General features: G+C 44.2%; 12 protein-coding genes across 12 annotated transcripts; 7 read left to right on the forward strand and 5 right to left on the reverse strand.

Annotated features, from left to right (window-relative positions):
• Positions 1 to 31: 31 nt before the first annotated feature.
• Positions 32 to 3,181, forward strand: K450DRAFT_276943 (uncharacterized protein; the record flags this gene model as incomplete). The annotated part of the gene is made up of 11 exons (XM_051593248.1): positions 32 to 61; positions 132 to 204; positions 273 to 424; positions 488 to 576; positions 643 to 692; positions 761 to 1,232; positions 1,298 to 1,457; positions 1,544 to 1,657; positions 1,724 to 2,520; positions 2,611 to 2,686; positions 2,769 to 3,181. The coding sequence occupies 11 exons, from the start codon at positions 35 to 37 to the stop codon at positions 3,120 to 3,122; spliced, it is 2,364 nt and encodes a 787-aa protein (XP_051448949.1). The 3' UTR covers positions 3,123 to 3,181.
• A 58-nt stretch (positions 3,182 to 3,239) lies between these two features.
• K450DRAFT_220750 (uncharacterized protein) lies at positions 3,240 to 7,878 on the forward strand. Its single transcript, XM_051585602.1, has 4 exons — positions 3,240 to 3,725; positions 3,800 to 7,135; positions 7,209 to 7,316; positions 7,393 to 7,878. Exons 1-4 carry the CDS (start codon positions 3,480 to 3,482, stop codon positions 7,747 to 7,749), a joined length of 4,047 nt encoding a protein of 1,348 aa, XP_051448950.1. The 5' UTR covers positions 3,240 to 3,479; the 3' UTR covers positions 7,750 to 7,878.
• Position 7,879: 1 nt separating this feature from the next.
• On the reverse strand, positions 7,880 to 8,775 carry K450DRAFT_64391 (uncharacterized protein). The gene is made up of 3 exons (XM_051593831.1): positions 8,690 to 8,775; positions 8,570 to 8,620; positions 7,880 to 8,510 (listed from the first exon to the last, which is right to left on the reverse strand). The coding sequence occupies exons 1-3, from the start codon at positions 8,736 to 8,738 to the stop codon at positions 7,957 to 7,959; spliced, it is 654 nt and encodes a 217-aa protein (XP_051448951.1). The 5' UTR covers positions 8,739 to 8,775; the 3' UTR covers positions 7,880 to 7,956.
• Positions 8,776 to 8,831: 56 nt separating this feature from the next.
• On the reverse strand, positions 8,832 to 9,467 carry K450DRAFT_195663 (uncharacterized protein; the record flags this gene model as incomplete). Its single annotated transcript, XM_051584505.1, has 1 exon — positions 8,832 to 9,467. One exon carries the CDS (start codon positions 9,465 to 9,467, stop codon positions 8,832 to 8,834), a length of 636 nt encoding a protein of 211 aa, XP_051448952.1.
• A 405-nt stretch (positions 9,468 to 9,872) lies between these two features.
• On the reverse strand, positions 9,873 to 11,447 carry K450DRAFT_220756 (uncharacterized protein). The gene has a single exon (XM_051585603.1). The coding sequence runs from the start codon at positions 10,952 to 10,954 to the stop codon at positions 10,046 to 10,048; it is 909 nt and encodes a 302-aa protein (XP_051448953.1). The 5' UTR covers positions 10,955 to 11,447; the 3' UTR covers positions 9,873 to 10,045.
• Positions 11,448 to 15,399: 3,952 nt separating this feature from the next.
• K450DRAFT_220761 (uncharacterized protein) lies at positions 15,400 to 16,362 on the forward strand. The gene is made up of 5 exons (XM_051585604.1): positions 15,400 to 15,637; positions 15,709 to 15,772; positions 15,836 to 15,890; positions 15,963 to 16,100; positions 16,165 to 16,362. The coding sequence occupies exons 1-5, from the start codon at positions 15,501 to 15,503 to the stop codon at positions 16,257 to 16,259; spliced, it is 489 nt and encodes a 162-aa protein (XP_051448954.1). The 5' UTR covers positions 15,400 to 15,500; the 3' UTR covers positions 16,260 to 16,362.
• A 16-nt stretch (positions 16,363 to 16,378) lies between these two features.
• K450DRAFT_220765 (uncharacterized protein) lies at positions 16,379 to 18,081 on the forward strand. The gene is made up of 5 exons (XM_051585605.1): positions 16,379 to 16,495; positions 16,567 to 16,735; positions 16,802 to 17,503; positions 17,563 to 17,682; positions 17,765 to 18,081. The coding sequence occupies exons 1-5, from the start codon at positions 16,405 to 16,407 to the stop codon at positions 17,916 to 17,918; spliced, it is 1,236 nt and encodes a 411-aa protein (XP_051448955.1). The 5' UTR covers positions 16,379 to 16,404; the 3' UTR covers positions 17,919 to 18,081.
• A 201-nt stretch (positions 18,082 to 18,282) lies between these two features.
• K450DRAFT_220769 (uncharacterized protein) lies at positions 18,283 to 19,776 on the forward strand. Its single transcript, XM_051585606.1, has 3 exons — positions 18,283 to 19,188; positions 19,259 to 19,317; positions 19,380 to 19,776. Exons 1-3 carry the CDS (start codon positions 18,310 to 18,312, stop codon positions 19,741 to 19,743), a joined length of 1,302 nt encoding a protein of 433 aa, XP_051448956.1. The 5' UTR covers positions 18,283 to 18,309; the 3' UTR covers positions 19,744 to 19,776.
• A 78-nt stretch (positions 19,777 to 19,854) lies between these two features.
• K450DRAFT_276950 (uncharacterized protein) lies at positions 19,855 to 21,582 on the forward strand. The gene is made up of 2 exons (XM_051593249.1): positions 19,855 to 20,764; positions 20,843 to 21,582. The coding sequence occupies exons 1-2, from the start codon at positions 20,146 to 20,148 to the stop codon at positions 21,268 to 21,270; spliced, it is 1,047 nt and encodes a 348-aa protein (XP_051448957.1). The 5' UTR covers positions 19,855 to 20,145; the 3' UTR covers positions 21,271 to 21,582.
• A 274-nt stretch (positions 21,583 to 21,856) lies between these two features.
• K450DRAFT_220774 (uncharacterized protein) lies at positions 21,857 to 23,133 on the reverse strand. The gene is made up of 5 exons (XM_051585607.1): positions 23,030 to 23,133; positions 22,883 to 22,965; positions 22,549 to 22,742; positions 22,452 to 22,492; positions 21,857 to 22,393 (listed from the first exon to the last, which is right to left on the reverse strand). The coding sequence occupies exons 1-5, from the start codon at positions 23,103 to 23,105 to the stop codon at positions 22,053 to 22,055; spliced, it is 735 nt and encodes a 244-aa protein (XP_051448958.1). The 5' UTR covers positions 23,106 to 23,133; the 3' UTR covers positions 21,857 to 22,052.
• Positions 23,134 to 24,458: 1,325 nt separating this feature from the next.
• Positions 24,459 to 25,288, forward strand: K450DRAFT_220780 (uncharacterized protein). Its single transcript, XM_051585608.1, has 2 exons — positions 24,459 to 24,804; positions 25,007 to 25,288. Exons 1-2 carry the CDS (start codon positions 24,517 to 24,519, stop codon positions 25,244 to 25,246), a joined length of 528 nt encoding a protein of 175 aa, XP_051448959.1. The 5' UTR covers positions 24,459 to 24,516; the 3' UTR covers positions 25,247 to 25,288.
• On the reverse strand, positions 25,109 to 26,294 carry K450DRAFT_220782 (uncharacterized protein). Its single transcript, XM_051585609.1, has 4 exons — positions 25,842 to 26,294; positions 25,650 to 25,773; positions 25,290 to 25,572; positions 25,109 to 25,197 (listed from the first exon to the last, which is right to left on the reverse strand). Exons 1-3 carry the CDS (start codon positions 26,073 to 26,075, stop codon positions 25,331 to 25,333), a joined length of 600 nt encoding a protein of 199 aa, XP_051448960.1. The 5' UTR covers positions 26,076 to 26,294; the 3' UTR covers positions 25,109 to 25,197; positions 25,290 to 25,330.
• Positions 26,295 to 26,363: the final 69 nt, after the last annotated feature.

Here is a 26,363-nt window from a genome sequence, read left to right on the forward strand (position 1 = left end):
TGTTTGGGACGTGTTGAAATTTGTGTGCCTTGCCATGGAAGAATTCGATTCAATATCAGAGGTGCATAGAATCTTTCAGTTTCGTCGTCAAAAGAAGAAGGTGCTAACGATATCTCTTGATGCGATTATAGGGATGCTTTTTGGTGATGCCCAAGTCTGCTCGTGGCAGGCCGTCCTTGAAAAAGCGAAAGCGTTCATACAAAGGTACAATGTGAATTCTACAGCCGTGTGTAGGAACCTTCAATCTCGCTAATCAAGTCGTAAAACTTTAGCCATTAACGCCACGAATTCACGAAGCTCGAAAATGAAACTTGGAGATGCTGGATTTCAACGGCTTTTTGACGGTGACGAACCGGAAGCTTCGATGCAGCTTCGATCCGATAGTTACGACAATAGCTGGCGACAGATGAAAAAAGTACTAGACGTAAGTACTCATGGGTGTAAATATGCACTGTTCGAGAATATCTGTCTAATTAAGTACCAATAGGACGTACTGATTGAAACAAATCAATCCACGTTCGATCAAATTGAAGAGTTTGTTACCAATGCCCATATACCCACATACGCTTCAACAGGGTAAAGTATTCTTCTCCAGGTTTAAACACGGAAAGCAGCATGTTTCTAAAGTAATGCATACAATAGAACTATGTCCTTGCCATTCCATGAAATCCCTACCGCATTGGTATTCGCTGGTAATTAGCTTGTTATATCATGGTACGACTCGATGTACCAACGACTAACATGTATATTTGCTTACTAGGTATCAATACGCCTGACCACGACAACCTTTTCACACAAATTGCTTCTCGCCTCATCGGTTCATCTGCACAATCCGACATGAGCACTCCAAACTACGTTGCATTGTTGCAATCGAGAGATTGCTCTAACCTTCGTATCACTATGCGAAACATGATAGAACAGTTCTTAGCTGCTGATGTAGATTATGACCACAGCGATGAGGATGTTGAGGAGGAGGAAAACGAAGATGCAATGGAACTAGGAGAGGATGCAGATGGATCAAAAAAGCCAGCAAATGACCAATTCAATTTGAGCACTATGAGAGGAAGAAAAAGCCGCTTGCCAAACTACGACATGCAAATTCTTGACGGCTGGTACCGCCATGTTGTAGAAAAGCAATCCAACTCATTCTCTCTACCTAATCTGGTGGTTATGATACAAGATTTTGAGAGTTTTGATCCCACAATCTTAGAGGATTTGTTTGAGATATGCAGGTAAAGTAGCAGGAAATAGCATGCATTACTAGAGCGCCTTGGCTGAGTTGTTTATTTTTATTCAGTGAATATCGCTCTCGACTACCTATTGTCCTTTTAATTGGTATTGCAACTTCATCCAACGCGTTACATCAATCATTAAGTAAATCAGCACTTAGTCTGCTACGAACTGAAAAGTTCTGGTTGCAACAAAGCGATGTATGGTTCAACAAAGTCATCGACGAGGTAAGTGGCCCTTCTATTGCAACACAGGTGCTGTTATAGCGCGATATAATGTATTGAATCAATTACGCCAAACAATCAACTATTAGCTGTTCATTAAGCCAACACAAAGCATTAAGCTGGGACCTCGTCCATACAAATTTCTGTTGGATCACTTTTACTTGTTCGACTTCTCCATTGGTTCCGTCATGGCTAGTTTGCAGGTATGGATTTTATTCTGTTTCTTTTACTTGTAACAAGTTTTTCCCTAACACACCTATGCTATGCAGTTCACTCTCATGCACCATTACTACGCAAATCCTCTTTCGATTCTCTCGCCCATGAATGACACGCCGGTTAGCAAAGAAATGCTGGTCAAAATGCAGGAGGATGGCCTTCTGACGGCTGACCACGCAACGCATATCAGAATGCTAAGATCTTTCCGCACTCATATTGACGATATATGCGAAAAGGATCCAAATGAGGCTCTAAGGCTTTTGGATGATGATAACTATCTTATGACTGAGGCGGTACCACGATTTCTAGAAGACCTGAATCGTCATCATATGCTATCCTATGCCGTATTCGAAATCATGACTACCATTCAAGCATGTTTCCCGACATTTGCTGGTTTGAGACGGTCCAAGCGTATGCTCTATCTTGAACTGCTAGAGAATGAAGACGGCTTAGCTAACAGTGAGATTGTTCGATGGCTCGTCAGTCTCGTCCGAAAGATGGATTTGGAGGCGCTGACAGGGTTACTCAAGTCCCTCTCTGAACTACTATTGGATGATAATGAGAGTGATTCCTCATTATGGTCGGAAGGCGTAAGTGACGAACTAGACTACAAAAAGAAAGTGGTGGGCTGGATGGAACGTCTCGGTATGGAAGAAGTCGATGACGACCAAGAAGAGGAATCGCTAGGTGATGAAGTCAAGAAAACCAAGGAGGAAAAGCTACCTGATTTAGACCTGGGACGGCAGACTAAAACTGCCAAACGAGTCAAAATGTACATAATCAAAAAGAAAGGTGGTGAACCGGTCAAGGTATCTAATGAAATAGCGGACTGGATTCAGTTGATCTTCAGGTACGGAGTGTCTAAATATAAATGCAACAGTTTTAACCCGATTATTGCATTACACCTTAATGACCAAACGTTCTTGTACCACCTCATCAGTCGATACCTTGGGTCCTTTGTTGCTTGGCCATTACATGAGCTGGTTTATTACAGTAACATCAAGCTTCATGAGAAGGTGATTATCATCGCTTTGTTTCAAACCTCCTTTTGTTATTGTTGTTGTTGTTGTAATGCTAAATCTGTATACTTTGTTTCAGTCATTTACTCCACAACCACGGGCGTCCATTCAGACCGCGCTAGGCCAGGCACAGCATTATATCAACTGCTCGTGCTGCTCCTCCAAAGACGTGGGTAGTATTCAACCTACTGAACAAGATACCAGTATATTGTACAAATTGTACCTCGAGTGCGGGCGAATGATAAATCTGTACGACTGGTTTGTCGCTTTTGGTTGCGTCATCGAACGGGAAAAAGGGAACAAGAAGGTAGACGAGAATGAGGTACAGGCTAGATTTATTCGGTCAGTTGCCGAACTGCAATTTTTAGGGTTCATCAAGGCCACCCAGCGTAAAACAGACCATGTCGTGCGATTGACGTGGTCGCATACCTGATGTCATACCTTTGCAAGCACCTGCAGAAAATAAAATATGATAAAAAAAAAAAACCAACCAAGTTTTGAAGCAAGTTCAACTGAGTCATGATAGTATGTGTGTAAATAGTTTGGATGAGCAGGTTGGATTAACATGTCGTTACTCTGGTGAGCTTATTAGCGAAGAGTGAGCTCCCCAGTGTTTTCACTCCTCCTCCTGGGCAATCCCAAATGCGGAAAGCGGTAACCATAACAATTGGCAAATTTAAGAATTGACTTGCAAAGTTTCCTATAGCCGTTGCCTTTTTATTTTTCTCTTTGCTCCACTCGGGTGTTTTTACTTTTGCTTGTTTTCCTTCACATCCGTCAATATACCCTCATGGCCACTACTGCCTATGTTCCTTGGTTCGACGCCGTGAAATCCTTCGACCTGCATGCCATGTCCGAAGTGTTCACTACTACACCGTCAGTCACTATGTTCCTAACCACTGAAAGTTTGAAAGACTTGGATAATGTGTTCGGAAAGTCAGATAACTGTAGGATGAACGCCTTGCAATGGTGTCTTTGGCATAGCTCTGGAGAACACAGTATCAAGCGACAAGCGGTGATTAGCTGGCTTATTCAGGTAATTCCGGAGTAATAAGGAGTTTGCTAAAAACGTTGGTTGTACATGACATTAACCATGAAGACGGACAAAAGAAATCTACTCCTTCAGAGTTGAACGACCATCGATGGGCAAATGGAAATACTTCCTTGCACATTGCAGCCTACAAGAACGAAATCGATAATGTGCAGGTTCTGTTGGATCACGGCGCTTTACCACACCTTACCAATGGATTAAATTTCACCGCCAGTGATATGACCACCCAAGAAGATATCCGAAGCATATTAGGAGATGCTAATAGTAGACTCCTCGAGCACAGCAAGACTTTGGATGCTGCATTGTTCAGCAGAGAAAATGTTTATACCACTGTAGTCAGCCAAAGTCAGGCCCCCCTAGTGGCGGACGCCATTACCAGTCACGGCCATGAGGCTCTTCTTGCCACAAATACCCCTTTACTACGCTCCATTTTACGAACTACACCCATTAGTAACGCGGACTTAAATGGATCAGTAGTACGAAAAGACTCCCAGAAGAAAAATGTCACTTTCAACGAATCCGCTGAAATTCGCCAATATATTGAACTTTCATCCGATGAGGAGATACTGCCAAAGAGACGTAGACGCGGTTTCTTCATGATGATGAATTATGATGATGCTAGCGAGGAAGAGGAGGAAGAAGAAGAAGAAGATGACATTGCTGAGGAGGATATGCTAGAAGATGGTATGGAAGTCAAGATAGCAGATCCGTCTGACGAATTGGATATTTTAGCCCGTCTGCAGCAGGAAATGCATGCCTTTGAAGAATACCAAAATCCTTCGAATTACGACTGGGATCAGTTTGTCGAAGACGAGAATGATGAAGACCAAGACGAGTTATACCAAGACAGTGTCGTTACTGAGCTTTCTCCCATCAGCAAGCGAATGGACCTGGAAGAAGAAGTACCTGAAATGCAAATCAGTGCTGAAGATTTACTTCTCTTACAAACTCTGCAAACTGGACATTCGGAATCCGTAGACTCGTTACTGAAGGAGCTCATTTCGGCACCCGTTGAAGAAAGCGAAGCCGCAGTTGCCCTAGATGAATTGGTCGAAAGACAAGTCAAACTGGTAGATGAAGACCAACTGCAGCGTGACGATACCATTCATGAGAACATATTCTCTTTAGAATCCGTACCTTCAGAAGAGGAAATCGAGAACGTGCAAGAAGTACCTATCCTTTCAGAGCAAGCGGATAAGCAAGAAATTGAGTCTGTCGAGGGAAATGAAGTTCAGGAGCCTCTTAAATCCGCGGAGATCGATATGTATCACCAAAGTGAAGCAGAGGAACCGCCGGAACTTGCCTGCGAACAACATGTTTCCATGCCTATGGAAGAATCTTGTTTAACTGAAGAGACGCCTTTGAATGACAATGCAGATGCCTCAGGAGCTGCAACTGTCGTGGATGAAGATAAATTAGCTTCCTGTGTAATCAGCAACAACGGTGCCGAAGATGATAGCGTCCTTCCAGAAACCATGCATGAGAGCAACCAGCCCATAGCTAACAAAGTTCTACCAGCCAGCCCTGGATTGGTCGAGGCTCAAAGCGATTCTTCTAATCAAGAGCCAACCAGCTTAGAGACACAACCTATCAAGGTACTCAGTAGCGATAGTTTGCCAAGTGACAAGAGCTTTATTTCAAGCAGTTGTGATGAAGAAGATATGGATGAACACACCCATCGCACCCAAGCAGTGGGAGCTCAACGCGAAAGATGGGAGTCAGATATAATGTCACCCATTGATAACGAATCTCCAATGTCGTTTGCTGCCATTTTCGCTGCTCATCAAAACAAACCACAGCCAGAGTTGAGAATCCAACCGACAACTTATATCGATCTTGCTTTGGCAAAAGAAGCGCTCAAAGGTACTTTGACTGATGTACATACCCCATCCAGCCTATCTACCGACATCTCAGTGAAGCCTCTTCCCGCCATTCCTTCCGGTGAACACTCTACAACAAGACGTCTTTCCGGTCTATTCCAAAGGTTATCTGACAAAAAGAGAATTTCTCCAGCTGTGAATGGCTTGAAGCAAATTTCTATATCAAACCTGAAGCGGTTGTCACTCGAACAATCACTACTACGGAAATCATACCTTTCGACATCGGAAGACAAAGAACAGAATGATGCAAATGCAAAGTCTCAATCTACAGCAGACAATGCCGCTACCACAAATGGTGACAACACCAACATATTGTCTAGATCTGTGACAAATGCTGGGAGATTAACAAAGTATTTTGCCAAGAATCGCAAGGTGTCCGTCGATAGCGAAACTTCAGATAGCTCCAATGTGCTAGAAAATGATTCACAGTCTTCCGGAAGTCAGTATGATACCCCACCCTCTTCACCTTCTCCAACTGGCTCATTTGAAGATGAACAAAAGAGACTCTCGGCGGTGTCTCAGAAATCATCTGTAAGACGTCGTCAAAGTATGCCTAGCTTTACATCCAGCAGTACTCCTTTGAAGTCAGCAACACGTTATGAAAATATGTCTTCAGAAAAGCTTTCATCCTCTCCTGTGAATCAAAATGCCGTCTTTGGTGATGCGAGCAAGCGACATTCGTACGGCTCCGATACCGACCTAGCCTCAAAACGATTTACGTTGGATGTTGCTGATCGCAACCATGCTATTGCTTTTGCATCCACCATGCATGAATCTTTGGAACGAATCAGTGAGGGTCAAAAACCCAAGATGTACACAGAGAAATATCAGCAAGATGTGGTTCATCTTTCTAGCCCTAAGGACTATTCACCTAAAAGAGAAGGATCAGTATCACCGTCATGGAAAGCAGCACGAGAACAACAAAAAGGAGGAACTTTTACCAAGAGTAGACAACGATCAGCTTCTCATTCTACCAAAGCTCCTAAAGATATCCCTGGAAAGCTTTATGTTCGTCTTGTTGCCGTTCAAGATATTAACGTTCCTGTGCCCAGCGAACCAACTTACGTACGCTGCATTTTGAACGATGGTACCTATGAGCACCTGTCAAAGTATGTGATGCTGGGTCGCCACATGCAATTTGACCAAGAATTCAAGATTTCGGCCAACTCTCGCTTGGACTTTTCTCTTTCTCTACACGTTCGACCAGACAGCCATGTCAAACCAAAACTTCCCATTACTAGACTCTTGAATTCTCACAAAAAGGTTGCCCCAGAGCTTTCTCAATTCGTCAATCGACAAGACGGCGCTATCGGGTCCACCAGAATTTCATTCGGGGATATGATCGAAGAATGCCGTAGCAAGCTGTGCTCTGCTACCTTTCCCAGCCAAAACGATTGGGCCATCGATGTGTCTAGGACCATTGACAAATTGGAATCCACCAAAGTCAAACCCAAGACAGTTGGAAAACTGTTACTCCATATGGTGTACATACCAGGCTCTAAGGATCGCCATATGGTAGGTATTTTGTCTTGAAACTCTGTTACTGGACCACTGATATTAACTTTTTCTAAATTTTTTGAAAATATAGAAATACCCTAGAGATATTGATGAATGTATGCGAGGCTTTGACGCCCGCCGATGGCATGAAAATGAATGGCGAACAGGCTATATGTCGCAGATGGGAGGCGATGTTAATGTAAGCTCGATTTCCAATATCTGCCGCCATTAAACCCCAATTTGAATGCTCATTCATTCTTTGCTGTTCTTATCAGTTCTGGAGACGCCGGTACTACAAAGCCGTCGGAACACGCTTGCTTGCATACCATGATACCCACCTGGCCCCCCGTGCGGCAATCGATCTTACCCAGGCGGTCCGATTGACTTCCAACGGTAGGCTTATTCTCGGCACGCCACAAAGTCCTGACCAGAGCAGCCGTCATGAAATGTCTGAAGAAGATTGTGTCAAGAACAGCTTCCAATTTACATTTTCGAATGGCGAAAAAATTGACTTCTTTTGCGACACTGAACGTGAACGTGATGTGTGGGTGAATACTTTGCGTGCCGCCATTGGATCTATGCCTCAATGGCCTGAGTGGCTCATTGACGGCAAGGACGATATTCTCATCTGATGATCTATTTTTTTTCTCTTTATGCCGTTTTTACAAATCTAGTTCCTTTGTAGTATTCTCTTAATTCCTTTCCAAGCCTATCTCTTTTCAAATTTTGGGAAGCATAGTTCTCTGCTCTCATGTAAATATCAAAAAAATTTGTGTTGAAAACAATGAAATCTTTATAACTACATTGGTACATCAGTATATACCTATAATATTACATAGCTATGGAAACAGTTTGGCAAGTGCGAGTCCAACGCCTTGTGAATCATGCGTCATGATACTTCTGACTGAGCGCATGGCTCTGACGACGTTATCTTCCAAGGAGTTATTACCAGGCGTGATTGATAAATTTGAGTTTGCCGATGAAATAGACTGCGGGGTGGAAGGAGGTGAGGCGTCATTTGAGGAATCGGACGATGCTATAGCGGATGTATTAAAGGATGTATTTATCGACGGTCTTGAGGTCGGTATCAAGTTGCCATAGCTCGGTAATTCATTATCATGCCGCACATCCTCAATGACTACCTCATCCCCATCTGAACCGACGGCCGCTCGAGTCCACAGAATAGTTGGAGGGGCCAAATCTGCTAACGCCCTAGCAGAGACATCTTTAAACGGCAATGTTGAGACGACTACAGGGTAAGCCAGTGACATGGTTTGCTCCTTTCTGTCGACCCAATGAATATTAACTCGTAATCGATGGCATACTTCTATTAAAGGTGACCTGACGTCAGTGAAGAGAGGGGTTTTCGGAGATGTTGTTTGAATTTCTGCCACTAAAAGGAGGTTAAAACAATGAACCTAGTACCAACAGCGGAGATGAATACGCATTTACCTATTTCTTCCTCTATATCACCTGCGATGTTCTCAAAATCATACTGTCGCTCTAAACATAAATTCCAATTAGTCCAAAGATCCTTAGACCTCGACAATCAAAAAACAAATTTCTACCAACCAAACGCAACCGTATTTTCGACCACAGGTTTATCAAACAGTGGTCCCATGGAAGTTGGTCGTTTAGGGTCATTAGAGCACAGCCTACCAGACTCTCGATTAGTAATTGGGAGATATTTTTGGCTCCTTCCGTTCAAAAATCCTCACCTGTAGACTGTCAATTGCTCGAGACGCACAACAATCTTGTTAAAGCAACCAAGCACCTTCCCATGTACTACAATCGATCCACTTTCCTGGCATACCACCTTGGGCGCTTCAAACTCCGCCGCCATTTGTCGTCTTGTGCCTCTGCATCTGGAACTAGGCATGTAAGCTAATAAGTCAAGACCCGTGACAAAGCTTCTTCTAACAAGGATAGGCTTTTCAATGTATATGGGCTTCATGAGCTTATTAAGAGGGCTGCTGAGCATAATTTCTACCGAGAGAGTGTATGACGTTTGCCCTTGGGGTAACGAGCAGCTTGCCGGAATATCACCAGGAATTGAAAGCTCAAACGGAACATCTGTGAGTCCAGCGGTGAAGCGAGTAGGTTTTTCTATAACATTGAGACCAGAGTCGGCTACTTGAACTGTAGGGTATTGGTCGTCCAAGTCATCCATAATTTTAGTTTGTGTCTGTCCAGTGAATCTCATGTAGATACGGGCTATTCGCCGTGGTTTAGCCAGGAAGAGCCGAAGCTTGCCCCGAATTACAAAGGAATCGAGGTCGGCGGTAGGATCACCAAACAAATCAATCCCTTCGGATTCCAGTAGGATCTCGGAGGCAATCATGTCTGGCATGGCTCACTGTAAGGAAGAGAGAAGAGCAGCCTTCAGGTTTAAAATAAAAAAAAACTTGGAAAACTCGCAGTGGAGAAGCTTTTATCCCGATCGCGGGAACTGGGTGAATCTCCAAACTCGGCCTCGTCACCATTTTGTCTTATTCTTCCCGTAGAATGCAAGTACACAGCCTGCAATCTTATACAGACAATGCGGTCCCATTACTCTGTTCCAGGCTGATTGTCGGCATATTGTCTTGTCTCTGATAGTTCATACACGCCATGTTGTAACTGACACTACATTCTCTTATAGCATCGTCTAATGTTCAGCACGATATGATAATGACTTTGAGTGAAGTACACTTGGATTTTTTCATTTGTTGTCAAATAAGGCTTCATTTTATTTCAGAATGTTTGCAACCAGCATATTTGCTCAAGCTCACCCCATGAGACCAAACATTTGTCATCGTACCTCCTTATGTGAAGCAAGGCACGCCAAAATAATTGGTGTACCCCACTTCTCATTTACCCACGAGACAACTTGTACAGATCATATTTTTTTTTGGATATATTTTACTTTTCACGGTCATTGACATAGTGTTATTGAATGGTTACCGTCGCAGTTTTCTCTTTGCGAAAGCTAGAATTGATGAATTGGAAAAAACTAGTGCGCTTCCGATGAGTAACAGTATCCTTGTTCAAGCGTGCTTCCAGCATGCTTCTGATAATTAATAGTCTCTCCAATGCTTTCATTTGTGCTTCTGATTGCTTTTCATCTGCGTCTTTGTTTCGAAGCGTTACCTCTCTGCTCTCCGCTACCTTGATAGCTTGCTTGATGGCATCTTTGCTGACCGTTGTTTGAAGCATAATGGTAGCGCTCTCTAAACGGGTGTATTTGGTCGCCTGAGATAAAACAGTTCCAAGTCGTGTTTTTCCGGTTTTCTGATCCAGGAACTCTCCAGTGATGGTGGTATCTGCACCGCTGGCAAGCATCCATTGTACAATGACATGAAAGTCTCCATTAGCAAGGAGGCAAAACATGGGGGTTTTGTTGGACGCATCTGTCGCATTGATATTGGCTCCAGCTCCGACTAAAAGCATGATGGATTGCAACGGCTCGGGACAAAATCTTGCAGTGTAGTGTAAAGGCGTCCAGCCATCCCCATCCTTGGCGTTCGGCGTAGCGCCATACTTGAGCAATAATCGAATTGATTCTAGAGGTGTTGGACAATTTAAGCAAACACTATGTAGCGCTTGAACTCCATATATATTGCGCGCAGTTGGGTCGGCTCCATACTCCAGGAGAACCTGAAGTGCTTGGAATGGCTGGCGATTCTGCGAGCAAAGTATGTGCAGTAGTGTAGAATCCTGCTCATGGTCTCTTTGATTCACAAACTCGCGAGCGTTTTTCGAATGATAGAGATGATACCTTAATGCAGAGACGTCAGCTACCTTTGCTGCTTGCCATATATCGATTGAAGGCTCCGTCGTATGATCCGGGTGATCCATGATAGCTATGATGGGGGAGGGGTTTGAATAATAAGTATACTAGTGTGAGTGTCTGTCTACCTCCCTGTTCAAATAATTAAATGCCGCTATCCTCTCTAAAAGCAAGACGTTCCCTCTGTTTGATTTCGTACTGGAATGGCCTCATCATTACCCTGAAACTCTCCCGCTTCATGATCACATCTCCCTCCTTTTTTCCAACGGCGGGTCGATGCATGTCATTCATCCAACTGAAGCATATGATAACGAAGCTAGTGAAGCTACGTACCTGAGACTGGCGAAGGTACATCACTCGACAAGCGCATTCCTGTTGTTGCTCTTCGACTGTTTTTTGGTGAAATAGCTTCCAACTCATCTATTGGCGTATCTGCAAGATCGACGTCCACAAACTTCTTGGATTTTCCGCTGGTAGAGATCTACAACCACTCTTAGCTTGGTTGATATAAAACTATGATCCGTAGTGTCAAGTTACCTTGAAAGCAGCTTTATGCTTTATGATAGGACTACCAAACTCATCTAGTCGACTTGACTTTCGTGTGCTTCTTCGCTCATGCTTTGTAATGATGTTAGCCATTTTTATTGCTGCGTAAAGGTTAAACGAGTAGATAAACGAGCGTTTGAGAATTGTGGCTCAAGGGAAAGTATCCGTCAATTTCAATGAGAACTCCCCCTTATTGAGTTTATCCAATTTAGAAAACACGGCACTGAAAAATGAGACCCCTTTGCTTCGAACGTGGTCCTCAAGGCGTAAAACTTGTATCAAATAAAAAAAGACACGAAAAGATTCAACTACCATAGTAAACTGTGTATTGATAGACGATGTGTGTGTGCATAAAATATAATGGCACCATCTCCTACGAATATTCTTAAAACCAAAAGAGCTGCTTTGAATCACAACCAGAACCTTTGTTATTACAGTACATTCTGTATGCCAGGTATGCTTGTCTAAACGTGGTGGGTGACTAAACACACACTTAACCCTCTCCAGCCTCTATACCTAGTCTACTAAATGTAGGTACAGTCATATATCTTATCCAGACATTAATCTCACAACTAATCATATCAAACGGTAAACCGGTTTCTTGCCCTACCGACATGGCCTAGCGTAGCGTTCACTGCCTGTAATGCGGAAATCAATCCATTCACAGCTTGAAGTGACTGAAAAGTCACGTGCTAACAAGCAGTGCATAGGCAAAATTTATCCACTGGTCCAATTCAGCGCAGAAGAAAAAAACTTGCCTTTGCAGAGTTGCCATAATCTATAATACATGAGGTGAGCGTTTATTCGAGTAAGGTGATTTACCTACGATATGTCATGCTTACATTCATTCTCTTAGCAGCAACAATCAGCCTGCAGAGAATTCGGCTCCACCGACATCAGCAGCCACAACAGCGGCAAGTACAGACAAGCCCTCCACTCCAGCGTGGTCATTTGGCAACACTGGATCACAACCTCCTTCCTTCCAATTTATGGATCCAAGTCTTGTTAGTGGTTCGGCCTTTAATACAAGGTGAATGACGTGATGTCTTATGATCACAACTGCAATGATTTGGCCTACTCACACAGTTTATCTGTTTGCCTCTTAGCAATGCCCCTCCAACCTCTGCGACCTTTGCCCCAGCTGCTGCTAGCACTGGTTGGTCATTTGGCAGCACTGGATCAGAAACACCAAAGTTGAATTTCCTTAATGCCTCAGCTTTGAATCGTGACATTCCCGAAGCAAGCAACGCGTCTTCGAAGAAGAGACGCGAAGCTCCCGAGTCAGACGAAGAAGACCCTGATAGGGCTGAGCGTTCAAACAGACGGACAAGAGGAGCCGCCACACCTTATGAGAGAGCTGATACAGAACCTGCAGCCGCCAATACCGCTCCTGTTGACAAATCACATAGACAGATAAAGACACCTGTGTCAAGGTTGAAGAAATTACAGGAACAACGTAGGTTACGAGGTGTAGGTGCTTCTTCGTCCAGCGATATTGCTTCGCCCTCAATTCCCAGTCTCGGCACGGCTCCTCCTGTCTCTACACCTGGAAAGCAAGCAAACCCATTTGCAGGCTTTTCGTTTGCTTCATCAGGAGAAGGTTCCCCAGCCATGACAAGTTCGACCATTTCGTTTGCATCTCCTAAACCATCATCCGACATGCCAAAGGAGGATAGCCAAAAAGTCAGTAAGGACGGTGAAGGAGAAAAGACAAGCGAAGCAACCACAACAGCCCCCAAACCTGCATTTTCCTTTAACCTTGGCAGCCAGGCAAGCCCATCCACATCAGCTACATCCACACCAGCATTTTCCTTCAAACCCAGTACTGCTGCTGCTGCATCCAGTCCTTTCTCGTTTGCACCTGTTAGTAAACCTGCCACTTCATCCAGCTTCAGCTTTGGCTCACCTGCCACATCCGCCCAGCCTTCTGAGCCTACAGCAGCAGTGGTAACTGCTAAGCCATCGTTTGAGCTTCCAAAGCAAATTTCACAAACAACGCCATCTCCATTCTCCGTAAGTAAGCCAGCAGAGAATTCGTCGGATACCACAGCAAAGCCTGCAAACGCATTTTCAAGCTTTTCTTTTGGAGCATCAACAACAACCGCAAGCACAGCGCCAACAGGAAGTCCTTGGGCATTTGCATCTCCTAAACCCGCAACTGATGCTCCCAAGAATGATGGTGGTGATAAAGAGAGCGAAAAGACGACTGCAAGCGAGCCGTCAGTGGCTGCATCCGTGCCATCCTTCTCATTCAAACCTGTTAGTCAGGCAAGTGAATCGGAAAAGGCAACGCCTGCTCCTGCATTCAGTTTCAAGCCTACCAGCCAAACGAGCGAAGCAACACCACCTGCATCTACACCTGCGTTTTCTAGCAAGCCCGCTGCCTCTAACATACCCAACCCGTTCTCCTTTGCGCCTGTTAGCAAACCCGCTACTACTACCACTTCTTCGTTCAGCTTTGGAACACCAGCAACATCGACCGAGACTTCCGAACCTATGACAGCAGTTGTGACTTCCAAGCCAGCTTTTGATTTCTCAAAACCCCAAGCAGGATCATCTCCATTCTCACTTAGTAAGACCGCAGAGCAATCTTCAGATACTTCAGCCAAGCCTACCACGACTGGATTTGGTGCATTTGGAGGTGCCCCGGCTAACACCATGTTTGGTTTCAAGCCATCTACCTCGCCTTTGCCATCAGCACCTACTGTAGAGAAATCGGAGGGACCTACCACAACAACTTCTACTGTCACTAGCAGTATTCCCACCACAGCTTCTCCTTTTGGGACACCATCTGCCATGGGTTCAGCATTTGGCTCCAGCACCGGTGGATTCTCTTTCAAGTCGGCTGCCGCACAGGCAGCTGAAAAGGCTGCAGAAGCGTCAGAAAAAACATCCACAGCTACTGTAAGTACACCTGCCATTTCGTTTGGATCAGCTGCAGTTCCATCCTTTTCGTTTGGTTCATCAGCAGCCACCAGTCAGCCAACTTCAACCGCTGCAATCAGTGCTACATCTGCTGCTGATTCGAAACCGGCAGAGGTTACACCTACACCAGCTTTCCCAGCAGCATCAGGATTTTCGTTCAAAACTACTCCTGCACCTGAAGCTTCGAAAGCGTCTTCCACCCCCACAACCAAAGCAGATACAGCACCATCGCCGTTCGCATTCACTTTACCCACCTCGTCAACTGCTCAACCAAAGACCTCGGAAACTGCATCTGTACCTACCTTCGCAGCTTCTTCTGGTTTCTCTTTCAAGCCTCCTCCTGCTTCTGAGCCAACTACTTCGACATCGATCCCTAGCACGAAATCTGAGACTGCAGCGCCAGCATTTTCCTTCAGCTTGCCGTCGTCTTCAGCAGCACAGCCGAAAGCTTCGGAATCTACTCCTGCTTCTACAGCACCCGCGTTCTCCTTCAAAGCCACTGCACCTGCTACATCAGAGGCTACCAAGACGTCGTCCATCTCAACGCCTAAGTCGGATGCAGTAGCATCACCTGCGCCATCTTTCCAGTTCAATGCAGCACCGAAGACTTCCGAAACCACAACTGCTTCTACCCCATCTGTATCAGCTCCTGCTACAGTTGGCAAGCCAAACTCTGAATTCTCATTCGATAAAATAGCTGCATCCATAGCTACTACAGCCCCCTCAAGCAGCATTGCGTTGTCATTTAATGCCCCCACCACCACATCTACTGGCCCTACGTCTATTTTCGCGCCTCTTGCTGCACAACAGCAGTCTAGCTTGACAACTACTATAACCACAACGTTCAAACCTGACACCATCTTGAAATCCACTCGATATATGGAGTTACCGGATGATGCCAAACACGAGCTTGATGAGCTCGAACGTATGGTACAAGTGGAGGTACAGATTTGTGATTATATTAAGGCTCGCAAGGCTGCCATGGACGAAAATGTGATTACCGGTGTCAGGAAGGAAGCTGATGAGATGACCAAGGTATGGACTACTTTTGCCAAAATGGATTAAGTTTTACTTTGATCGTTGTTAACCCAGATTCTCTTCCTATAGAAACTGGACGCATTAAATAATCGCCTCAATGGTAACATGGAGAGGATCCAACGTCTCTTGGGAGCAGTTGACTATGAGATGAGAAGTGCCAGTGTTGCGAAGATTGTCGTAGATACTTACAAGAACCCTGCTTCGGGTGGCAAATGGCTTTCTGGCCATAATGTGCACAACGAGTAAGTATACGGTGTACGTTTCTATATCTGTATGTCTATCACTCACGTTCTTGTTATTTTTCGCTATCTAGGTACTTTAAGCGGTTGGCCCACAATTTTGAGATTCGGTTGGAAAGATATAGACAAAGTATAGCTGTAAGTACTGGAAAACCGTGATACCTTTGCGTGCGAGCAATTACTAACAACAATCTTCATCAGGAAATCGAAATGACTGTGTCTTCGCTGGCGAAGGGCACTCGACAATCGCCACATGGTAAGGTTCTATAAGGTAGAGCTAAGGGTGGCAACTTTTCATATCTAATTCATCTCAATCTTTCACCTCTAGCTATTGCCGAGATTATGAAATACCAGAACAAGAGCTTCATTGCTGTAGCTGGGAAAGTAGCTGCAATTCATGAAGAGATTGACAAGTTAAAAGAGCTTTACGTCGGATCTTATGGAAACAAGACCATCAAGTTGGCTGGTAAGTACTTTTGTATTTTTAAGCGGTACTTATCACACATCATGTTCTAACTTGTTGCCTTTAGCCAACAACACCGCTGGTTCCGCTAAAAAAGCTCCTTCAACGCTTAATATGATTGCCAGTACGACATTAAAGCCATTCTCAGAGACATTCAGATAGCTTCCCTTAACTTTTAGAAAACGTAGCCAGCTCGCTTGCCATCATTAAAGTACATTTCACAGTCAAGAAATTGCCAGTCACAATTTTATTTTTTTGTGAAATTTTGCTGAGGTTGTTTCCAATAACGAATCCATTCCAACTCACAATGACCAAACGAAAGCATAATGAAGACTCTTCAAGTCATCCTCAAATCCAAGTTGCCGACAGCAAGCATTCAGCAAGTGGACCTGCACTAGGTAAGCTACTTGGTCGTCACTTTGCTCGCTTATTCACTTGCTCAACCATGAACTTTTTTTTTCTTCCTCAGTCACCTTTCCTGGAACACAGCCAGCCGACGATACCTTGTTTGATACATACAAGCATCGATCATCTGGAGATGAGAAGAAGAAGCAGAGAATTATAGCAGGAGAAACACAGAAAATCGAATTTGTTGGAAAGAACTATGGCGCTGACAGCACCTCGGACCTTCCGTGCAGGTAGGCAACATGGTGTATTATTGTTTCAATCCTAAGGCATCGCCCTCAACGATTTGGTTGCATTAGATATCTTGTTGCGGTTTATGATAAGAAAGACAACACGGTCACACTTCAGGAAGCACCAGTGATCAATATGCATAGAACCGTCAAGGCTCTCAAGGGGATCAAGAGTCAAGTCACAGCACAGAACTCGTTCCTCGAAGCTAAAAATGCGTTGGGTGATACCTTCGGTACAAAGAAGGCACGACAACAGATTAAATCCATGGAACGTAATGAGGTCAAGGTTGAATCACTTGGTCAAGACGTCGTCAGTACCATGCAGAATGAAATCGATGTTGCAGCACAAGCTGTTCCTACTGTTGACATGATCAAAGAGGATCAAGAGAATCAACGACCCGTACCACCCTATGATGCAACTGCCACCGCTCCAGCTGATATTTACAACATGGATGACATTGTCAGTGCCGAAGAGCTCAATGCCGTTCCTATCAAGGATGTTCTTAAATGCACCAACCTTCAAGAGCTCAAAGAACAACTACCCTACACATTGTCCGAGTTTGTCAACACGCGAGTGCTTTCTATCATCAATTCTAAAGGAAAGATTGATCGTAAGCAAGTCCGTGTTCTTGTGTATATCAGCTATTTGATGGCATATTACCAGATGCGACCCGTCTTGGCGAATAAGCGCGACGAAATCAACACTACTTTGTACAACCCTCCATCTGCCATTGTTGACAGAATGTTGGAACGTTATACTACTGGTGGAAGGTAAGCTTTGAAAGCAGGATAAGCGAAAATTTTAATTGGATGTTGACCCATTCCCACAGACGAACACCGTTGATGGCTGATAAGCTTGTTTGTTATATGATGCTGTTGTGCTTGATGGCCAATAACTACACCGTTATTCCCGAAACATTGGCCAGCGATTTGTCCCTCAAGCCTACCAAGTAAGTAACCCGCGTGTAATCAAAGTAATTTATTTTGAGGAACTGGATTTCTAACTAATATCGTGATTTTACCTACCAATAGGACCGTTAACTTGCTCAAGAACGTTGGATGTAAGGTTGAAATGTTGACTGCCTCACAAGCCGCCGAATTCGGAATCAAGGGTAAGGTTCGACGAGCTAGTCTCATTGCACCTGTCACCTTCCCTGTGGCTCGCAAGATACCTGAACGCAAGTAGAAGAGGAACAACACCTACCAACAACAACAATGCATATAAAAAATACACACTTCATGGTGGATCTGCACAGTGCGATCATAGAAAATGTCTTTCTTCCATGACCTTTTTAGCTTTAACTGAGCCAACCAAAAAATTAAAAACTACTTTTTATGTTACGACAGGACTGTGTAGTCGATGCAATTTGGGTATAATGAAAAGATGAATGTATGCATAGTCTTTAGGGTATTCATATAGCCAGCCAACCAAGCGTATTCAGACAAATACTGAGTAATGTTGTACTTTAAGCTGGCTGAGCTGAGAGCACTTTTCATTCACGTGCTGACACTGTCATTTCCATAAGCGGCGCAAATGACCTGACACACTTGTAACCGATTCACTCAAACGTCCTTCAATGTCTCGCTCTCAATTCGACGTTGAAGCAGAAAAGATTGCTGAGCATGCTCCTCCGTCACCGATCGCTCCGCTCAAGCAATCAGGGTCATTCTCCTCTCCTCGTACATTCGCTACACTGGACAGCATTCCAACTCCTATTTTGCGCCTATTGACCCAACTGGCCCCACTTTTGCAACTATTAGCCTATGTCATAAAGCTGATCAATTGGGAAGCCAATAACGTATGCGAAACATTGTTACTTATTGCAGCTTACATATCGATCTGCTTATGGACTTCGTATATGATCATGTACGGCTTGCCGCTCGGGTTCATGGTGTATGGAGTGATCAGTTGGATGAACAACCGCAAGCGACAAAAGAAAACCAAGAACAAATCAAGTGAAGAAGGATCCCAAGCTTCTTTGGATGTCACGCTGGATAATATAAAGATTGTCAATGGCCAAATTGCCCAACTTCAATTATGGTATGCTGATCATCAATTAGACTGGCAGAACAACCCTAGTCAAGCTCGACGAAAGCTCCAAATCGGCTTTGTCTATGTTGCCCCCATATGGGTGGTGCTTTGCTTATTCTTCGGTCCATCCACTCTTTTGGCTGTTTTGGGTGTATCATGGGTTATCCTCCGTAGCCCATGGGGTAGAGTATCCGTATTTGCTATTCAGAAAACCGCCATTGTTCGACATATAGTGGCGACGTTGGTGGGTTATCTACTGGCCATCGAGATGGCTTTACGAGGAAAGAAGCGAGTTCGAACGGTACGAGAAATTATACGGAGAGCTCGTAAGGAACGGGGAAAGGCACTTGAAAAGGCGTCTACGCAAACTATGCCTGGAGACTCGTCGGAACTTGTGTTTAAATTTGAAATTTATGAGAACCAGGTAAAAGGCAGGCCGAAACTTTCGTCTCGCGCCATAATGTTTGAAAGCTAAACATGTCATGGTATTTCAGAGATGGTGGCTAGGTGTGGACTGGACTAGCAACATGATGCCTGGAGAGCGTACCCCATGGTAAGTCGCTATTTGTGTACAGTTTAAGAATATGCCGGCTCCTTCTAAATACACTGCAACAGGACGGATAGCCATAATGATCCCATACCCTCCAAATCTGCCTTCCACTTGCCCGAACCCACAACCACGGTCACCGAGCAAAATGATGAGCACATCATGACTGTCAAAGAATGGAAATGGGTTGAACCCGATTGGTGGGTAGATATGAAAGGTCTTAAGGAAGGACTCATTGACGAAGACGGATGGCAATATTCAAATAACGCATGGAAAGGTGCCACTGGAAAAGGCGGACTTAAACAATTTACGAGACGCCGCAAGTGGTGTAGAAATGCCAAACTTGTTGAAACTGTTTCGATGAAGCAATCAAACAACAGTACAGACCGAAAACGCTTGAATGCTACCAAGCAAGCAAGCGAAGAATCTTGAATAAATTAGCAAAATGTAAATTACCACCGACTTTTTTTAAAACGGGATGAATTGCACCGAAGGCATGTGTTTTGCGGATGATCATAGCCTTTTTATGCGTATTGACAGCATTGCGGGTTATCAAGCAAGACGGCTTGTGTGTGTCAGTGACTGTCTCAGCCAGTGTTGCTGAAAACAGGAGAGCCTTAAAGGGATTTGTCACAGGCACTTATTTCTCGCTTCTACCCAACTTGTTTCGTAATCTAGCCGTCACTGAATTGCCGCATAACTGTCACTTGCTGCACTTTCTTTGAATCCGATATTTTCAAGCAAATTGTAGCTGATCCTTTCCCCTCACTCAGCTCAAACTGACCGTTTCTATAAGATAGATCCTCCCCCACACTCTCCGCTTGCATTATAACAATGTCGAATGCAACGTTATCGCCCAGCTCCGCAACCACCAGTGCCAACTCGAGCGCCACATCCGAACCAGCTTTCCTGGATAGTATGAACAGCTCCGCCGGTTGGAGTGAAGCAGCTAGATGGGCTATTAATGCCGTGGTGATAGCAGTTGTCATAGTAGCGTCAGGCTTTTTCTACTACCGGTACCGAAAACTACGAAGGATGGCGATGGCCCGTGAACTCCCCCCTGAACTTGCAGCCGATGCCAGACGGCATACTGCAGCAGGAACCCTTTCAGAGGAAGATACATCTGTGTTAGATCATGAACAATTGGCCATCCTGCCAGTTTCCAAGTACGACCCAGATAAAGTTCGCAACTCAACTTGTCCGATATGTTTGGAAGATTTTGATATTTCACGGCATCACCGTAGGCGACATAGTAATCAAAGTATGTCCAGTAGTTTTACGGAAGCCGATATGGTTGATGCTATTGTATCCAAACCACCCAGTGTGTTATCTGTATCTCGATCCTTCAATCGTCCGCAAACGCTTGACGACACGAGTTCGACTGCTCAACGTCCCGCCAATAGGCTCATTCGGCGACTTCCCTGTGGTCATGGATTTTGTGTTGCCTGTATAGGTATGCTCTTTCGGATTGAATTGAAATGATATAATTTTTATTGAAATTGACCTGGCCATCGGCTTTTTATCACAAAAGATCCATGGCTGATGCAGAGATCCCGAAACTGCCCAATTTGTAAAAGAGATTGCACAACGTTGTTTTTACCAACCAGAGCAAAATCTGAATATTCGTATGAAGACTCACGAACCAGAAGATGTGCGTCACCTACACATTCTCCGTCCATGCTTAGCTACAGCTATTATCGATATGGGCGACCGCAAGACGACTCGTCGCATTTATCCATTCAAATGGATTCCATTGCTCCTCGTCCCGACAGTGTGATAAGCAGTCAACTTCTGAATGATGAATCCGCTAGCTTGGGACGGCCACAGTCTGTTGCACGACCGGATACTGCAAGCGAGCGAGCCAGTGAATCTCAACACCGACGATCGGAAAGCGATACATCCTTTCCCGTTCCCAATAGCATAAGGAGTCCCCCCGAATCATCCCAAGATATTCACTAACAACACACCCACTATTTTCTTACTCACTCGCACTATTTTTCTTCACATCATCTCCTCCCCTTGCCGCGCGCATTCCACAGTTACCCCTTTCTGCATATTGTCTTTAATACAAACCTCGGTTTAGCCATATCTGAGCTCGTATGTCGTACAGTTTCAATGCATTTGTATAATAAGAAAATATTACCAAAGTAGTCCAAGCCTTATTGTAACGGGACCCATTCCAATCTCGATATGAACAATTCTACATGGTATTGTATATGCACATACCGGCCATTCTTGCGTAGAATAAAGTTACGGATATTGGAAGTGGGCTCGCGATGACCTGGTATTGGTATCGTCAATACTTTGTTCAGGGACCGACCCTGGTGCTTTCAAAGGAATCAATGCGATTGATAGAGCGATAACAGTTATCTGAACCTACAGAGCGCTTCTCAAAACAAGATCATGACAACAAATCGGATGGAGCATATATGGTAAATGAGTTTCCACATTGTGAGTGGAAATAGGTATGAAACATCAGGTGGAATTGACGCTGTCAGGCACCAGAGCCAACAACTTTCCATCCCATCACAGACTGCAATCCATGGAACATAGTGGATAACGTAACCTTTTATATGTTTCAAACAAAAAATTATGGTCATCTAGAGTTTTTCGCGAAATAGAATAGAATGCTGGCAGAATCTCTTGGGCCCTCGTTCATTAGGTGTGGAGGTTTGAACTAGAGATTTGACCATGCTATATAGATATATATAATTATGATTCCATGACCCATATGGGATTGTTTATTTGGAGGGGTACTTGACAGTTCCAGAGCAAGTGGAGCCGGTAGTGTTAACAGGGACGTAGGTGCTGGTTCCCTTGACATTGAAGTTGATTTCAATATCGGTCAATGTACCGGAGCTACAGTCGATCTTGGCAGTGACACCGAAGGCAGCCTTGATGGCATTTTGCATGGCGGTGTAAGTGTAGGAGCCGCCTGGGGTGATTTTGGCATTGGCCAAGGCAGTGTACAAATCGTATTGAGCGCGTAGGGCAAGGACCTTGGTGAGATAATCAATCACATCTTCATACTGAGTGTAAGAAGAACCGTAGCACGTAGGAGCCAGAGTGGAAACACATGTTCCTATGCAAAGGATGATTGGTATGATGTACGTGCTATGACGGGAGAGGGTTACACTTACCGTGCTTGGACCATTCGTGAGACCAGAAGTCGTTATTGGATCTGCATGGGGCGGTTTAGAATAGAGCACGTTTCAAGTGCACGTGTAGGGGACTTACTCGGCATCCGATGGCCAATATGTCTGCATGTCGGAGTACAAGCTGCTTGGACCATACGATTCAACGATGCTCTCCACATTGGTGTAGACGCGGGAAGAGTCGCATCCACTGGAGGGAGCATAGGCACCACTGCACGCATCTGGCCACAGACCGTGCAACGTGAAGGCGTCACTTGGTCCGTAACCTGGAACCCACTAAAAAAGGCAAAATTATACCCAAAATTAATTTTTATCACGTAGAGCGAAACGAGCTTGGCCTTTTGCCATTCAATGATGCAGTGGAACATAATAGGCATCTTGTATGACGTACGGAACGAAATTAAAAAATACAGTACCTGCTGGACCAGAACGACGAGACCATACTTGGGGGAGCAGCAAGTGTTGGTGCTAGCGCTGCTGGAGCACGACAAGGCAGTTGCTGAGAAGAATGTATTGGTTACCCATTTGGTGCCGCTGGGAGATAAATATGAGACATCACTTACTACTGCAAGCAGCATCCACCAGAGGAGTAGCGAGCATCATGGCAGCAGCCACGGAGAGCAAGATAGATTTGAACATGGATGGAAGAGAGAATGTAAGTTTCGGCTAGACAGAGCAGGAATCGATATTTATACGGGGATGATTTTGTTATGTTACAGTGAATGGATCTTAACAAAATTAGGCACTTTATTCCGAATTTGCATGCTCCCGGATTTATCCATGAACGAGTTTTATGAAAATCAATATCATGACGCTTTACTTTAAACAATCAAGTCCCATTGTTACACTTGCATGGTAGAATCATAAAAGGTTTTGTGGTTTGACTGAATCGGTGGGATGGACGATCCGCTAAATGAACACTGTTTGTGTTAAATTTCAGTTCAAATGGGTGTGCCAAACTAACTAGAAAGCAAAAACTGGCATATTTTTGCCCTGGATAAGGTTGACGATCGAGATAAATGCCGCGGAAATTACCTGTGGCTTTGGGCGGGCGGAGCGAACGGGAATCTTGGTCATCGTGAAAGCAGTCAGTCTCAGACGGTTCAGCACAGGTTTATAGAAGTAAAATATATTACGGGGTGTATCACCATTTTGATTGGTACGTAGACCAAATCGAACCATGGCACCTCTGTGATTCAAAAACTGTGATACTAAGCGTTGGATGATTTCATCGAGGTACAAAATTTATGTGTGCGCCATACCATTGGAGCCTATGGATTTTTAGATATACATTATATAAAAAAAGGGTAAAACAAGCAACAGCATGTTAAAATTGGTCACTTGAACAAGACATGACTTTGAGGCACTTTCTTATTGTATGATCTACTAACGGTATGTTTGACAATTTTCCAAGTTACCGCAAGACCAACATGGTCAGCGGGGAAACGCTGGCCGACATTCACTTCTCCAACCTCAGATAAAAAAATTTTCAACCATCTTTGTACCTATCCACGATAATCCCATTTGTTTCTGCAGTGTTCTATTTATTTCTGCTGAGCGTTGTGCTGACCAAACGCTGTACCTACATAGCATTTTGGGGGGAACACCCTAGTCATTATATGAATATTGAAGATGGTGTTGTCTCATTTTCTAAAGTCAACTTATAGCTAAAAGAGTTCCTGAATAACCTTGTTTGCCACAACTTGCCTTCTACTAACCTACCACTCTCTATGTTGTGCAGGTAGAATCCTGTTATTCAGTGTGCTGACCATTCAAGACCCAGCAGATTGGCTTGTTTCAATCCCTGTTGAATTGAATAGGATACGTCAGAACAATGAGTTTAAAAGGAACCGAAACATTTGTCTCAAATAACTTTTACAAACGAATTACTGTGGCTCTAAATTTCAGCCTCAGCGCCAATTGGACTGTGGGAATGTTTGGTTGTGTACGGCCTAAAAGAAACAGGGATTGACTCTTTTGCTTATTTTTCCTGTTTTCTTTTTTTCATTCCAACCCATCTTATTCTCATCTGCTCGTCTACATTGACTGCATGTCGTCGCAGCTATCAGCGAATTACTTTCAGTATAACCAATCCGAAGACTATATTCAGCAGCTGGCCGGTAACTCTCCCCTTTACTCGCCTTTGCCCACCTGTGGCGACGATGGTTTAGCCCTTATGTTACCAGACTCTTACCGAACAGCAAAGTCTTCTCCCTACCTTGTCAATCTGTTCACTACTCATGACATGTCTTCCTATCTTGCCCATGTCTCTTTTACAGATGACATATTCGGTTTGCCCATGCAACTTCAAAAGCTCTTGAACGAGGCCAAAGAAGAGGTCATATTTGCGCAATCGTCACCTGGCCACTCGCCTGAACACCGCGCCCTCGACCGCCTCAACATGGTGAGAGATCATGTACTTCATGTTTCTTGTGGTGATGTGTCTGTGATGGCAGAGAATATCAACAAGGTCGTTTCCGATGATCTGCTGGAACAGCTCTGTGGAATCTAAAACATTTATCACCCTCATACCTGATGAGCAAACGTACTTGTCATTCTGTATACTTCCCTTTTTTTGTTTCTCTCTTTTGCTTCTTTGTCTTTCGACGAAAAGTACTCCAATATCGTACTTTTTGTTTTTTATTTTTTTTTGTTTGGTTGAATCAAACACGTCTTCGTACGTCCACACACCTGACAGTCATTGGTTCAGTCCTGATATGGTAAACCCTTGCTGGAGATTATGTTCATTGTCATTATCCATTTGCATTTTTTTTTTATAGCTTTCAACCAAACATCTAGTCCTAATAAAAAGAATGAACATACATTGACAACTAAAAATCAACTACATCAACGACAAATATTATTTAACGTCGTTTCCCATACGGAAAGAAAGCATTGGCTAATTTCCAAGCAGTCCGGAAATTCAGCCCATAAGCCTTTTCTTCTTGCTGTGCTCTACGTTCTGCATCTCTACGAGTCCGGTCAGAGACTTCAAATATACCTTCTTTTACAACCCAGTCTTCCAAGCTCTCATAGTTCCATAAATTGGCTTTGTAGAATGTGTCTGCCACTCGTCCTCCAATAGGAATCATGCCAATAAAAGTGTCTGTGACAATTGTATCAGCATTACAACGTTTTGACGGCACCACCCAAGAAATTTTTATATTCCGCTCTAACACCTACCGATGATGATATTAATGAGCATTCGTCCTAATAGCCATAGTGGAATACCAAACAAGCACGAGAGGTAGACTTGATAAAGAGCTGCAAACATGCCGGCAAAATCACCTAGTACTGGTATGAATCCCTGCAAACCGGTTTGTTGGTTAGATAAGCCGGTGCGCAAATCAAACCAAATCAAAAATTCCCACTCACGGCAACGGTGTCCAAACCGATAGGAATAGGACTGTATGGGACGGCATTGTCTAACCAGTTTGCGACGGTGTGTACTTTCTTCAAAAGCTTTTGTGCTTCGGGTACCGTCATGCTTTGCGCCGGCGTACGTCGCTCCAAGAACGGGAAATTCTCTTCGAACTCAGTCTTGTGTTTCTGAACGCGAGGTATCTTGAACTCTTTCTGTGTTGTGTTGTTAGTGTTTCGAAACGCCATGGTTGGTTGGGTAATAAAGATAAAGAAGAAGTAGTCGCGAAGTTGGATAGAAATAGACAAAAAAAAAAAAGATGACGAGAGAAACCCTTCACCAAAAACGTCATGAAAGCAAGGATATTTTTGGCACCCAGCTCAGTTCAGCCCAACCTCAAATCAAGCACAATACGTGGCCATCATTACCACTTTCTCTGGGACACTTCGTTGTTGCCTTAAGGAAATAGAATATATCTATAGAGAATACCTAGGATGATCAAGTGCAATTGTCTGCTTTGAGAGAGAGATGACATG

The sequence above is a fragment of the Umbelopsis ramanniana genome (genome assembly GCF_025399195.1).
Source record: "Umbelopsis ramanniana AG unplaced genomic scaffold K450scaffold_3, whole genome shotgun sequence".
In the NCBI taxonomy this organism is placed as follows: domain Eukaryota; kingdom Fungi; phylum Mucoromycota; class Umbelopsidomycetes; order Umbelopsidales; family Umbelopsidaceae; genus Umbelopsis; species Umbelopsis ramanniana.